The sequence below is a fragment of the Chrysemys picta genome, chromosome 9 (genome assembly GCF_011386835.1).
Source record: "Chrysemys picta bellii isolate R12L10 chromosome 9, ASM1138683v2, whole genome shotgun sequence".
In the NCBI taxonomy this organism is placed as follows: Eukaryota; Metazoa; Chordata; order Testudines; family Emydidae; genus Chrysemys; species Chrysemys picta.
Window position 1 is genome coordinate 55781736 of NC_088799.1, and position 12207 is coordinate 55793942.

The window sequence follows — 12207 nt, forward strand, 5'->3', positions numbered from 1 at the left end:
TACCACATCTGAGATGGAAGCCAAACTCAAACAGCTTAATAGGACTAAATCGGGGGGCCCAGATAATCTTCATCCAAGAATATTAAAGGAGCTGGCACATGAAATTGCAAGCCCATTAGCAAGAATTTTTAATGAATCTGTAAACTCAGGGTTGTACTATATGACTGGAGAATTGCTAACATAGTTCCTATCTTTAAGAAATGGGGGGGGGAAGTGATCCGGGCAACTACAGGCCTGTAGTTTGACATCTGTAGTATGCAAGGTCTTGGAAAAAAATTTGAAGGAGAAAGTAGTTAAGGACATTGAGGTTGATGGTAATTGGGACAAATTACAACATGGTTTTACAAAAGGTAGATCATGCTAAACCAACCTGATCTCCTTCTTTGAGAAGGTAACAGATTTTTTAGACAAAGGAAACGTAGTGGATCTAATTTACCTCTATTTCAGTAAGGCATTTGATACAGTTCCACGTGGGGAATTATTAGCTAAATTGGAAAAGATGGGGATCAATATGAAAATTGAAAGGTGGATAAGGAACTGCTTAAAGGGGAGACTACAATGGGTTATACTGAAAGGTGAACTATCAGGCTGGAGGGAGGTTACTAGTGGAGTTCCTCAGGGATCGGTTTTGGGACCAATCTTATTTAATCTTTTTATTACTGACCTTAGCACAAAAAGTGGGAATGCGCTAATAAAGTTTGCGGATGACACAAAGCTGGGAGGTATTGCCAATACAGAGAAGAACCGGGATATCATACAGGAAGATCTGGATGACTTTGTAAACTGGACTAATAGTAATAGGATGAAATTTAATAGTGAAAAGTGCAAGGTTATGGATTTAGGGATTAATAACAAGAATTATTGTTATAAGCTGGGGACGCATCAGTTGGAAGTAACCTCAGAGTATTGGTTGATCACAGGGTGACTATGAGCTGCCAATGTGATATGGCCATGAAAAAAGCTAATGCGGTCTTGGGATGTATCAGGTGAGGTATTTCCAGTAAAGATAAGGAGGTGTTAGTACTGTTATACAAGGCACTGGTGAGACCTCATCTGGAATACTGTGTGCAGTTCTGGTCTCCCATGTTTAAGAAGGATGAGTTCAAACTGGAACAGGTACAGAGAAGGGCTACTAGGATGATCCGAGGAATGGAAAACCTGTCTTATGAAAGGAGAATCAGAGCTTGGCTTGTTTAGCCTAGCCAACAGAAGGCTGAGGGGAGATATGATTGCTCTCTACGTTTATATCAGAGGAATAAATACCAGGGAGGGAGAGGAATTATTTAAGCTCAGTACCAATGTGGACACAAGAACAAATGGATATAAACTGGCCATCAGGAAGTTTAGAGTTGAAATTAGACGAAGGTTTCTAACCATCAGAGGAGTGAAGTTCTGGAACAGCCTTCCAGGGGTAGTAGTGGGGGCAAAAGACATATCTGGCTTCAAGACTAAGCTTGATAAGTTTATGGCGGGGATGGTAAAACAGGATAGCCTAATTTTGGCAATTAATTGGTCTTTGACAATTGGTAAATATGCCCAATGGCTTGGGATGGGATGGGATCTGAGTTACTACAGAGAATTCTTTCCTGGGTGTCCTGCTCGTGAGTCTTGCCCACATGCTCAGGGTTTAGCTGATCGCCATATTTGGGGTCAGGAAGGAATTTTCCTCCAGTGCAGATTGGCAGAGGCCCTGGGGGTTTTTCGCCTTCCTCTGCAGCGTGGGGCACGAGTCACTTACTGGAAGATTCTCTGCATCTTGAAGTCTTTAAACCATGATTTGAGGACTTCAGTGGCTCAGGTTTGATACAGGAGTGGGTGGGTAAGATTCTGTGGCCTGCGTTGTAAAGGAGGTCTGACTAGATGATCATAATGGTCCCTTCTGACCTTAAAGTCTATGATTCTATGACTAAGCCATTCCGTAAGTCCATGCAGCTATTCGTCACGGTGGCAGACAGGATGAAGGGCCTTCCTGTGGCCACCCAGAGTTTCATCATGGATCACCACCTGTATATTCATTTTTCCTATGAACAGGTGAAAGTGCCACTGCTGGCAATTGTGATCACCCATTCAACCAGGGCACAAGCCTCAGCCTTCCTGGGTCAGGTTCTGATCCAAAATATCTGCAGGGTTGCTATCTGGTCGTCTATCCACATGTTCACATCCCATTACGTGCTTATCCTGCAGGCCTGGGACAATGCTGGCTTTGGTAGAGCAGTGTTGCAAGCCACACAACCGTGAACTCCAAGCCAACCTCCAGGGGTACTGCTTGAGAGTCACCTAGAATGGAATTGACCTGAGCAAGCATTTGAAGAGAAAATTGTTACCTGCCTTTCGTAACTGTTCTTTCAGATGTGTTGCTTATGTCCATTCCACTACCCGCCTGCCTACCCTTCTGTCAGAGTTGCCCGGCAAGAAGGAACTGAAAGGGCGCAGGGTCAGCAGCACCTGATATACTGCCGCATGAGCATGGCACTCCAGAGGGCACCACGGCTGACCCTGCAGATACCGCTAAGGCAAAAAATTTTGACAACTATGCACGTGAATGCACACACACCTAGAGTGGAATGGACATGAGCAACACCTCTCGAACAACAGTTATGAAAGATAGGTAAGAGGTTTTTTCAGAATCATGTTCTTCCCTCTTTTTAGTGGATTTGTAGGCCTTTCCTGACAATTGGGAAGTGTCATGATCAGTCTGTTTCATCACCTGGAGAGCTTGCCTACGCTAAGTGCTAGGCCCCTAGAAGCTAGTATGTTGGGTTTCTAAATTGCCCAGCTTTCCTCCGCTGCTGTCACCTCTCCCCTCTAAGAACAACAGAATCCTCCTGTAGAGACTCTGAAAGGAGTAGCTAGCCTGGTAAATCTCCCCTCCACAGCCCCAGGAGCTGAGATTGCCTTCCAAAGCTGCTGTGGCTGGCACTTGGTTAATGTGGAACTCAGTTAGGGACTTCTGACCATTCTCCTAAAGGTCTAAACAAAATACCTTCTTGTTGGCCACTTGGTCCTCATGAGGTGCATTGAAGACTTGGCAGGTCTCTGTTCTAAAGCTAGCCTGAACCATAGAAATTAAGGGGTGTCAAGAACCTCTGACCCAGCTAGTGTCTCCCCTGCCAGTGTGCAGAAAAGCCTTGCCTGTTAGCAGGAATACTTCAGTACTACAGCGATGAGGAGGAGTAGAACATAGAGGATAGCATTTGAGTATTAGGGTAGACCTGGCACCATTGAGGAAACAGTGGGCAAAATATACTTGGTGTCAATCTCCCCAAGAAGTAGATGTCCTTCTGACCTTCCTGCAGAATCTGCTTCCCTGATATTCTAAACTGATTAGATTAATTCAGATCATGATCCTTTTGTGACCCATCTTAGTGACTTACCTGCTGTTTTCATGGGTCCTACTAAAACCCTGTTGCTGTACCGTCCTTGACCTCTGCACCTTTCAAGAACTTTGATATCCTAGAACACTCTGTTCCATATGTGGCCTTGCAACAGTTGTCCTCTTCCCCCTCCTCACTCATTATGTGTTTGCACATGTGATATTTCTTGAATGCTACAGTTGTCTCTGAGCTTCTTGAGTGTTGTATAGAACTGCAGCCAGCCTATATAACTTGGACCATTCTCTCTTCTTTGCTCTAGGCCCCTGATATGAGCAGTTCTGAAGATTTCCCCAGCTTTGGGGCTCAAGTGGCCCCCAAGACTCTTCCCTGGGGCCCCAAACGATAATGACCTGGAAGCAGAAACATCTCCTCCAGCTAGCTGACCTGACACTAACCTGCCACAAATACTTCCTGTTTGAATTCTGACCCAGCGGCTGGACCACAAGTAAATTGCCCTGCGAGGTCTCCTAATGCTGTGTGGAGTGCTAGAACCCATTCTACTTGTCTGTTGTTACTGGGTTTAGAACCTACTATAAATGGATAGTTCTCTTCCCCTCTCCCCTCTCCCCCGTCCCCCTTCCCCCTCCCCCCCCCCAAAGCTTTCCACTCTGATTCAGACACAGCTTTTTGTTTGAAACGTCATAAGTGACTTTCATCTGGTCAGCTTCACAACTACCGAAGTGGTGACAGTGATCAGATAGCTTGAGCATGTCTTGCTAGGCACTCCAACCTTCATTAGGAGACCTCCTTTACTGTGGCTAGGAATCAACTTCCTGTCTCATGACCTCAGGAAATAAATTTCCTTGACTTTCTAAAAGCCAAAACGTTTGCCCTTTTTCCTTTGTGTTTATCCTGGACCTTACCTTACTATTGTAGAGTGCAATCAGCTTTTCCTTTGAACTGCCAAAAATCCATCTAACAGTGATAGTGGATGTGGGGAGTGAGCTACAAGTCTAAAGCTTAGAAACTGCTTTTAAAGGAACAATACAATAATCTGTAGAAGCAACGACACTGGAAGGGACCAGCAGTGACACAAGGGATCCCCTGGTCAAGTAGAAAAGCCTTTAAGTGATATGTGGCACTGAGCGTGTCCATGTGTAGCATTGAGAGCCTTGATTCTCACATGCACACTTGATGAGTCTTCCAACATGTGAGAGTAAAAAATACAGCTACTTCCCACTGTTCCCTTTTCTCCCCTGTTTGTTCTTCCCAACAGCAGCAGAGCTGGTCAGAGCCAGGACATGACAGTATTATGGGGTGCAACAGAATTTGGGTCAGCCCAGGTTGCTATGATAACATGGCCCAGGAGCTAGCTGATAGGAACTGCAATGCTGAAGCTACATAATTTTCCCCCTCCTGCTGACAGCATTTGGACACAAGGGGTAGGGAATTTGTCACTATTTGCTATTGCCTTTCTACCTCAAAAACCAGTCTGGGGGTGGCCTCCTAGTCTAGAGCATCAGCACTGATGCTAACCTGCTCATCTCACTGTGGGGGCCAGAGCTGAATTCTCTGCACCAGGTGCAGGGAGAGCCGAAGAGCATCAATCAGCATATGAAGCTGTTGGAAACTCACATGCGCGTGAAACTAAGAGCAAGTTATGGTGTAACATACTCCCACCCCTTAGAGCAGTAGGACTCAGCCAGAAGGTGGGCTTGGTTTCAGGGAAGGGAAGAGAGGCAGGTTGCATGTCAGCTCTGAGCTACAGAAAGTCAAGCTGCTCTGAAGTACACAGAGGCAAAGAGTGCAGGGAGCACTAAGGCCCAGGGCTTGCCACTGTATGTGGTGAATCCCATGCTCAGTACCATAGCATCTTGGTCCCTGAGTTGCTGAACCCTAAGCACTGCCACAGCTTGCTCAAAGGAGGCTTCTCTAGTGAGCTGCTCACTCGGCCAGAGAGAAATTGTGTTTTGGTGTGGTGAGGGAGTGGGGTCTCCTCCTTTCCTACCTCCATTTCCCTACTGCTTCAGCGCCTGTGCAAGCAAGTCTCCAGTCTCTCCCCAATAATGCTGACTGGGGCAAGGGTCATTATGTTGAAAGGCTGGCCCCAGTTCTCTTGCTGTTCCCAGCACTGCACCTGTGTTAAAAGTGAGGCTTAGAAATGCTGACATTTCTTCTTTTCCCCAACCCCCTCTGCTCTAGCCCTCTTCGGAAGAGGACCTTAGCCCAGAAGTCAGACACCAAAATGTCCTGATGCTTACAGTGAAGTGGAGAATTGTGGTCAACTGAACAAGCCAGGTCCCAGAACTATGCAAAGGCAGTGGTGACTAACTTGACCACATATCAGCCCCATGGTAGATGTCTAAAGGGGGGTGGCTGACCAAATGAGGGTAGTGCCCTAATCCCCTCCTTTTCAGCTAAAGGGACTTTGAAAAGGGCTAGACAACCCAGATGGGGAAGGGGTATATCTAGAGGTTATCAAGCCTTCCCTCCTTCTCTTCCCCCCCCTCCGCAAAAAAAAAACAACCCCCTCCCCCCCCATCAGTTGCCCCGCTTGGCTTGAATTAAATTCAGGGTCCCCTACATGCTAAAAGTCATGAAGTGATTGTACCTAGTACTGTCTCCTGCTGCCCCTCAGTCTGTAGCAGATGCTCTGGTATGTGCTCCATTTCCTTTATTTTCAACGTCTTCCATAGTGTATGTTTCCATGGCAATGATCCCTTGGCCTTAACTTTGGAATTTGGAGACTATATGCAAACATGTAAAAAGGCTCATGAGTATGGATGACACTGGAATTTTATAAATTCTAAAATAAAAACCTGAAACAGCTTGGAGTGTTGTATTTCTCTGCCCATGGTTTGTGAAGAGATTGCTTCTCCATGTACATTCGGGCAGGGGCTGGCCTAATCTTCATAGGTTCTTTCAGACTTAAGCTGTCATCTTAAAGTGTCAGTTGTTCCCTGTCTGGATTTATTACCTACTACCCAGGCTCAGTCATCCTACCAGAGTGCAGGTCCTAAGGAGGAAGAGGTATTAAGGCCAGCACTAGTGAAGTGGGTGCCCTCAGGGCCCCCTCTCCATGCCTACCACTGTAAAGAACCCCAGTTACTGCCCAGGCTCTCCCCTCCTATCCCCCGCTCTCCTCTCTAAGGGAACAGAGTGCATAACTCCACATTTCCTCTCTCTGGTAACAGGAAGGGGGGAGGAAATTAGGTTTGCTCCTGTCTGACAACATGCTATGGTTTAGACTTCCCTTGAGCCCGTGCTGCAGCTGTGTAAGAGCCAGGCCTGTTGAATTGCTGCTTCCCACCTCACTGGAGCAGTGAGACTTGTGTCATTTCAGCCTGAAGCACTGCTTCTCCCACCTACCATCCTCTTGCCAGCTGAGGGCCATACAGCCCACCTGTCTGCTACCATAGCTCAGAGCAAGAAGGAATTTCTTCCAACCCCAAAGTCAGCCAGCTCCAACTTTAGTTTAACCTGCAGGGCTCTAAGGACTTAGCTGGTATTCAAGTATGCCTGTCACTGTACTATTAATTGGCGTGCTTTATTTATCCATGAAATTACAATTCTCCACTCTGAAATTTCACTAAAATAATTCATTCCTCTGCAACGTTTCTTATATACAACAGCTGCCCAGCTTAGGGTCAGAGCCAAGTTGAGTTCATCTCTTCCAAAGGAGAGTGCTAGAAAGCACATGCTCCATGGCTGAACTCAGTTTCATTCACCCGCACATAGAAGCAGTCACCATTTATTGTGTTTAAAACTGAGTCAACAGCACTTCATGGGGATTCTGCTTCAGGCTCAAACTGGTGCTGAGGATGAGCTTCCGGACTAGCAGCTAATGTGTGTGTAGATGTTGTCGTCTGCAGTGGGGTAGGCTCCTGGTTTTCATGTGTCCCACCTCGTTCCCAGTCTTTGGGTGCTGTTTGCATAGTGCTGGAGGTGGCTCTGACTTCCTTTCTCTCAAAGAGGACCTATCTCAGCAATGGATCAAAAGAAGAAAGGACAATTAGTATCCACAGCATTGTAGCTTTCTAACTGTTTTGGCATTAGCTATGTTTAAGGGAGGAAAGCATGAGTTCCTGGCTTCATCAAGTATGTAATTTTAAGACTTAGGGGGCAGAACTGACAGAATCAGACAAGCCTGTCCAGAACCTACAGCCAGAAGAAAACTTGGGGAACAGAAATGAGTGAAGAGATTAGCAATGACCATGGAGAAAGGGGTTATGAACAAGGAGCCCCCCAGCTGCTAATGAAACATCTGAAGACCAAAAGGCATGGGGTGTTACTGTAGTGCATTTCATCTTGACATCTTCCAGGGGTGGGCAGTTGGAGTCTGCTTTCCTGTGGGCATCCCGAGTAAATAAAAAGATGTGAGGGTCTGTTCAAAAGCATCTGGCGGTCCAGATGTGGCCCACGGCCCACCTACTGACTACCCGATGTAGAATAAAGACCATGGGTCCTGAGATTTACCTTGTTCTCAGCCAGTGCCTGCTTCGCCAGATAACGTTCACGCTTCACCTTGATCTGCAGTGACTCAGGAATGTCAGGCACCATCAGGTCTATCAGACGAGCAATAAAGAAAACCACATGCTGGAAACAAGAGGAAAAGAGCAATGTGTCCAATCAGACAGCTGATTCTTTTCAAAGCAAGTCCAGATGAGTAAGGAACAGCACAGAAGTGCCTGACTGCAGGGAATGGGACAGGCACTGAAAAGACTTGAACCAAGCAGTATCCCCCAGAGAGCACACTCTCCAATTCCACAGGGGCAACGTCTATGCCTGGCCAGAAACAGGCAGTGCTGGACAGTACATGCCCTGGGGACAGGTGTAGAAAAAAAAACTTAGAATGAGAAATGGGACAGCAAAGGAATAAAACTTTGGCAGGGGGAACTGATTGAGGAAAATGAGAGGGAGGTACCTCAAACACTATAATAAAGCCCAGGCGAATTGCTAGTAGGTTCCAATAGGTTAGCGAGTACCTTCCGCTCTCATCCCTGTATGCACGGTACCTGGGGAAGAGAAGATAACATTGCACCTAGATGCGTCACATCTGGGAAAGAGGAGCCCTTGCATGTCAACATCCTCAGGGCAACCACTAGTAGTCTCACTCCTACAACTTTGCATTCTGTGACTTCATCCACATACGTAATCACTCTTAAGGATTAATAACTGCTGGCATTTATCTGACCCATGAACTGTCTGGGTGTAAGGCATGGCTAATGCCAACTCTCCAGGAGGGAGTATGTGCCCATTCCTCCAGGACTGGCAAGCAGCAGCAAGGTAAATCAGTCACAGTAGAAGTAGCTCAGTTAAAAAAACACATTAAAGTTCCTTCAAAACTAATTTACAACAAGAGCACAGAGGTGAGCCCCCACATACATGAAGGAGGACCCGAGTGTCACTCCCCTAGGGAAGCTAATGCTGCACTGCCTAACTCAGGTGTAAATTGGATGTGTCTATGGAATGGTGTATCTTTTGTCCCCTGATAAACTGAACTAGCCTTTGGGTCTCCCTTCCCTCTCCCACCCCTTGCTGCATGGGGCAGCATTCTCAATAATCGGTGTGAAATAATCCTGTGTGAGACCTGTGCTAAAGTAAGTGGAAACAAAGCATGTGCCTTCCTGAACCCATCTTTCACTCCCAAACATGGCTGGGGCCCCACAGAGGAGAGAACTGTCCTGAAGAGAAAACAAACACTAGGAAAAATCAGAGGTTGCAATTCAAATGGAGAATGGGAAGGAGTTTTGTCCTGAGGGGCCCCCCCCCAAAAAAAGCAGCTGAGCTGGGACTCCTACCTGCACGTGACATTGTGCTGTGAGGCAAAGTGCTTTGGAGCATACGCCAGGGTGAAATTAACATAACCCTGCAGGTCACTGGCGCGGGTGTACTGATAATACAGCCGGGGCAAGAAGTCTGAAGTGAAGGCAATCAAGAAGGCCTGAAATAAGGAGGAAAACACTAGTGCTACAGCCAGGTTCCTACCACATTACAGATGTCCACACATCTTTTCAGCATACCTGCTTGAGCCTCAAGCTAAGTGTTGTTACTCTGAAGCTTTGTATGACTCTTGCGTTTGGCTGGACCACCTCTCCCAGACACCAACCCCCCACCCAAACTCTGACCCTGCACTTCCTACTGAGGCAAGTCCCCAGTGAAAGTTTGGATTGAGGCTTGCCAGCCCTGCAGGCTCACTAGCAATTATAGCAGCAAGCGTTTATTCTTCAAATGCAGACACCCTTCAGTACTGCCCAGCTCTCACTGGTCATTGAAAACCAGTCCCGTTGTGCTTGGGAATTAAGCTGCAGAGATGAGGAACCCGTCAGAGCAGGCTGTGTCAGGTAACACTGCTCCAATAGTAGAGTACCTTTTTAAGGGGTTACTGAGCCAGAGGCGTGAGCTGTAGCAGCCCTCGAATCTGAGCTTGGTTCTGTCACATACGACCGCTCTGCATACGCTCCAGTTACTATATCGTGTCTACAGACTTGTATCTGCCAAGTGGGATTTCACTAACATTCTCTTTAGTTCTGGCTTTCAGTCCCCTGTCCCCAATACCGGTCTGCTCAGTGGCTGCCTTCAAACTCCACAATGCTACATGATTATATTAACTGTCAGCAACGTGGCTGGCTGTGTCTGAATGCTGGGAGCTGGCTTCTCCTCCCTCTCCCTCACTGCCCAGCGCTACTCACGTTACTGATGACAGCCAAGTGGGTGATGACCTCCAGGATATAAAACCAGATGCCAATGCCCTGGGCCCGCTCAGCCACAGGACGACGGTACTCGCAGACAAACTTCTGTGCATCCAGGCGGATCTCCACCCAGTTGTTGAGCAAGGCGAAAAGGGGCGCCAGAGGACAAGCTGCCACAAAGATAGTGATGAATCCAAATTGCAGGACTGTTGTGCAGAAGGAAAGAATCATGAGAGCTCACATTCACAGTGGGCAAGCGGAGCAGAGAATGGCTTGTGTGAGCTGTGTTCAGCAGTGATCGTGGCCTGTCTGGTCCCCCTTCCCCTCCCCATTGTCTCTGGTTTCTGAAGGATAAGAACAGGGAGTCCCCAGGGAATATGTTGCAATCCAAAGATCAGTGGGCCACTGTTTGGTTTGTTCCTGGAGATGCACTGGCCTCTGCTTTCCATCTGTAATAGGCTGCCAGCATCACCTGACAGATCCTGGTAAGAAGGAGCTCCCTCAGGCCATGAGGCATGCTTTACTAGTATAGGAATGCCCGTATGGTGTACCAGCCAGGCACTCCTGGCATGAATGCAACTAGACCTGGGGGTACCAGGATAGTGAAACCTCCGCCCATGAGCCAAACAAGCTAGACTGGTAAAAGCTGGTATAACTGCATCTACATGGACTTCTGCTGGCACAGCTCTGTCAGCCATCACCCCTAGCCACCTGACTGACACACCTGGGCCGGCAGCATCCATAGTGTGGCCATGGCAATCCATAGTGTGGCCAATTTCCCCTCTCGGAGGCAGAGTTGTCTCTCTGGGGTCAGTTTCACAAGGCTACCACCTCTAATGGAGGGTTTCCTTAGACCTTTGACTGCAATCCCAGAGCTCAGAATATTCAACACCAAGGCTAGGCAGGCGAGTTCACTCTCTAGGGCTTCACTCAAGTGAACGTGCTAGAGAAAGTGCTGCTTCCCAAATCATCACCACTAGCGGGCACCAGAGAGCATGTCAGCGGGATAAGTGATTGATGCACATGCAATCAACACTATCGATTGCAAAAACTTCCTCCCTTGAGGAAGTCTCTGACTTCCAGCCTCTTCTACTGGTGCTGTCAATGATCAGGTGACCCCGCTTGGCCAAGACACTTTGCTAGTAGTCTCCCAAAGTGGCAGACTTGGCATTTGGTTCCTACCCATTTCCAGGTACTCGTCAAACAGCCCCTCACAGACCAGGAGCTCGTAGTTGCTCTCCCAGGGCACCTGCTGCGCCAGGCCCAATTGGGCCTCCTTGCTTTTCCTCTTTTTGGATCGAAGCTTGTACTTCTGCCACCAGCCTTTCAGCTTCCTGGGGGAGCAGAGAAAGGGTGATGCCTCAGCAGACACTGCAGTGGCCAGTCTCACTCTTACTGGCCTGATAGGCTCTGCTGGCTCTCCAAGTTGCCCTGGCATTTTCAGGCAGCTAGCATCAGAGGGACCTTCGGCAGTGCTGCCAACACACCCTGACCCAGCCCTAGTGCCAGCCAGGAATCCGGGGTGGAGGAAAGTGTCTTTGCTTTCCTATTTTGAACAGGGCCAGACTCTCTAGACAGGCTGGACTGGGCTTGGCACCAGAGTAGGATGGGAGCAAAGGTGGTTTTAAGTCCCCTTTTTGTGTCGAATTGTGGGGTGAGGCCCCAGTGAAACACTGCTCTAATGCATGCCCAGCAGCCCATGGTCTGGCAGCTAGGGATCATTGGCAGAGATGCCTTTGCCCTGGGAATGACAGAGGACAAACGTGGAGAGTCTCGGTTGAGCTGAGCTTGGACATTACTCCAGAAAAGGGCCATGAAAATTCCCTCCCAGCTCCAGCATTCCTGGCCTGGTTCACTTCCCCCAATGCCTCCTCTGGCAGGAGCCCATGATGAAGAATCCTTGGGCAGACAGAGCTTGTGGGCAGGAGGCGGGGCAGTGGCAGTGGGAAGCCAGAGGCTCCATAATGCACACGGCTAACTTGCCGAGAGACCTATTGCAAAACAACTTTATTCTGCTTTGACTGGTTCACGTGGGCTGTGGATCCCCCACTCTCATTGTCAATCTGTCACAGCAACGCCCACCAGTGGTCACAACCTGCAACTTTCCCCTCTTCCTTCACTAGTGGGAGGAGAGGGCAGTGGTCACAGGCCCTGGCGCATCTGGGCACTGGCCCTGTCTTAGCTCGGCCCCATAGGTCAAA

General features: G+C 48.2%; 2 protein-coding genes across 10 annotated transcripts in view; one reads left to right on the forward strand and one right to left on the reverse strand.

Annotated features, from left to right (window-relative positions):
• The window catches only part of HDLBP (high density lipoprotein binding protein), a 92176-nt gene extending 86033 nt beyond the window's left edge, over positions 1–6143 (forward strand). For all 7 annotated transcript variants that reach the window (XM_065557038.1, XM_065557040.1, XM_065557039.1 and 4 more), the window contains one exon: positions 3634–6143. In XM_065557038.1, coding sequence (XP_065413110.1) covers positions 3634–3720 — 87 coding nt within the window. In that variant the 3' untranslated portion in view covers positions 3721–6143. The remainder of the gene's footprint in view (positions 1–3633) is intronic.
• A 699-nt stretch (positions 6144–6842) lies between these two features.
• The window catches only part of ANO7 (anoctamin 7), a 30017-nt gene continuing 24652 nt past the window's right edge, over positions 6843–12207 (reverse strand). For all 3 annotated transcript variants that reach the window (XM_065557046.1, XM_065557047.1, XM_065557048.1), the window contains 6 exons: positions 11189–11340; positions 10007–10212; positions 9116–9258; positions 8239–8329; positions 7791–7910; positions 6843–7291 (listed from right to left, as the gene is read on the reverse strand). In XM_065557046.1, coding sequence (XP_065413118.1) covers positions 7097–7291; positions 7791–7910; positions 8239–8329; positions 9116–9258; positions 10007–10212; positions 11189–11340 — 907 coding nt within the window. In that variant the 3' untranslated portion in view covers positions 6843–7096. The remainder of the gene's footprint in view (positions 7292–7790; positions 7911–8238; positions 8330–9115; positions 9259–10006; positions 10213–11188; positions 11341–12207) is intronic.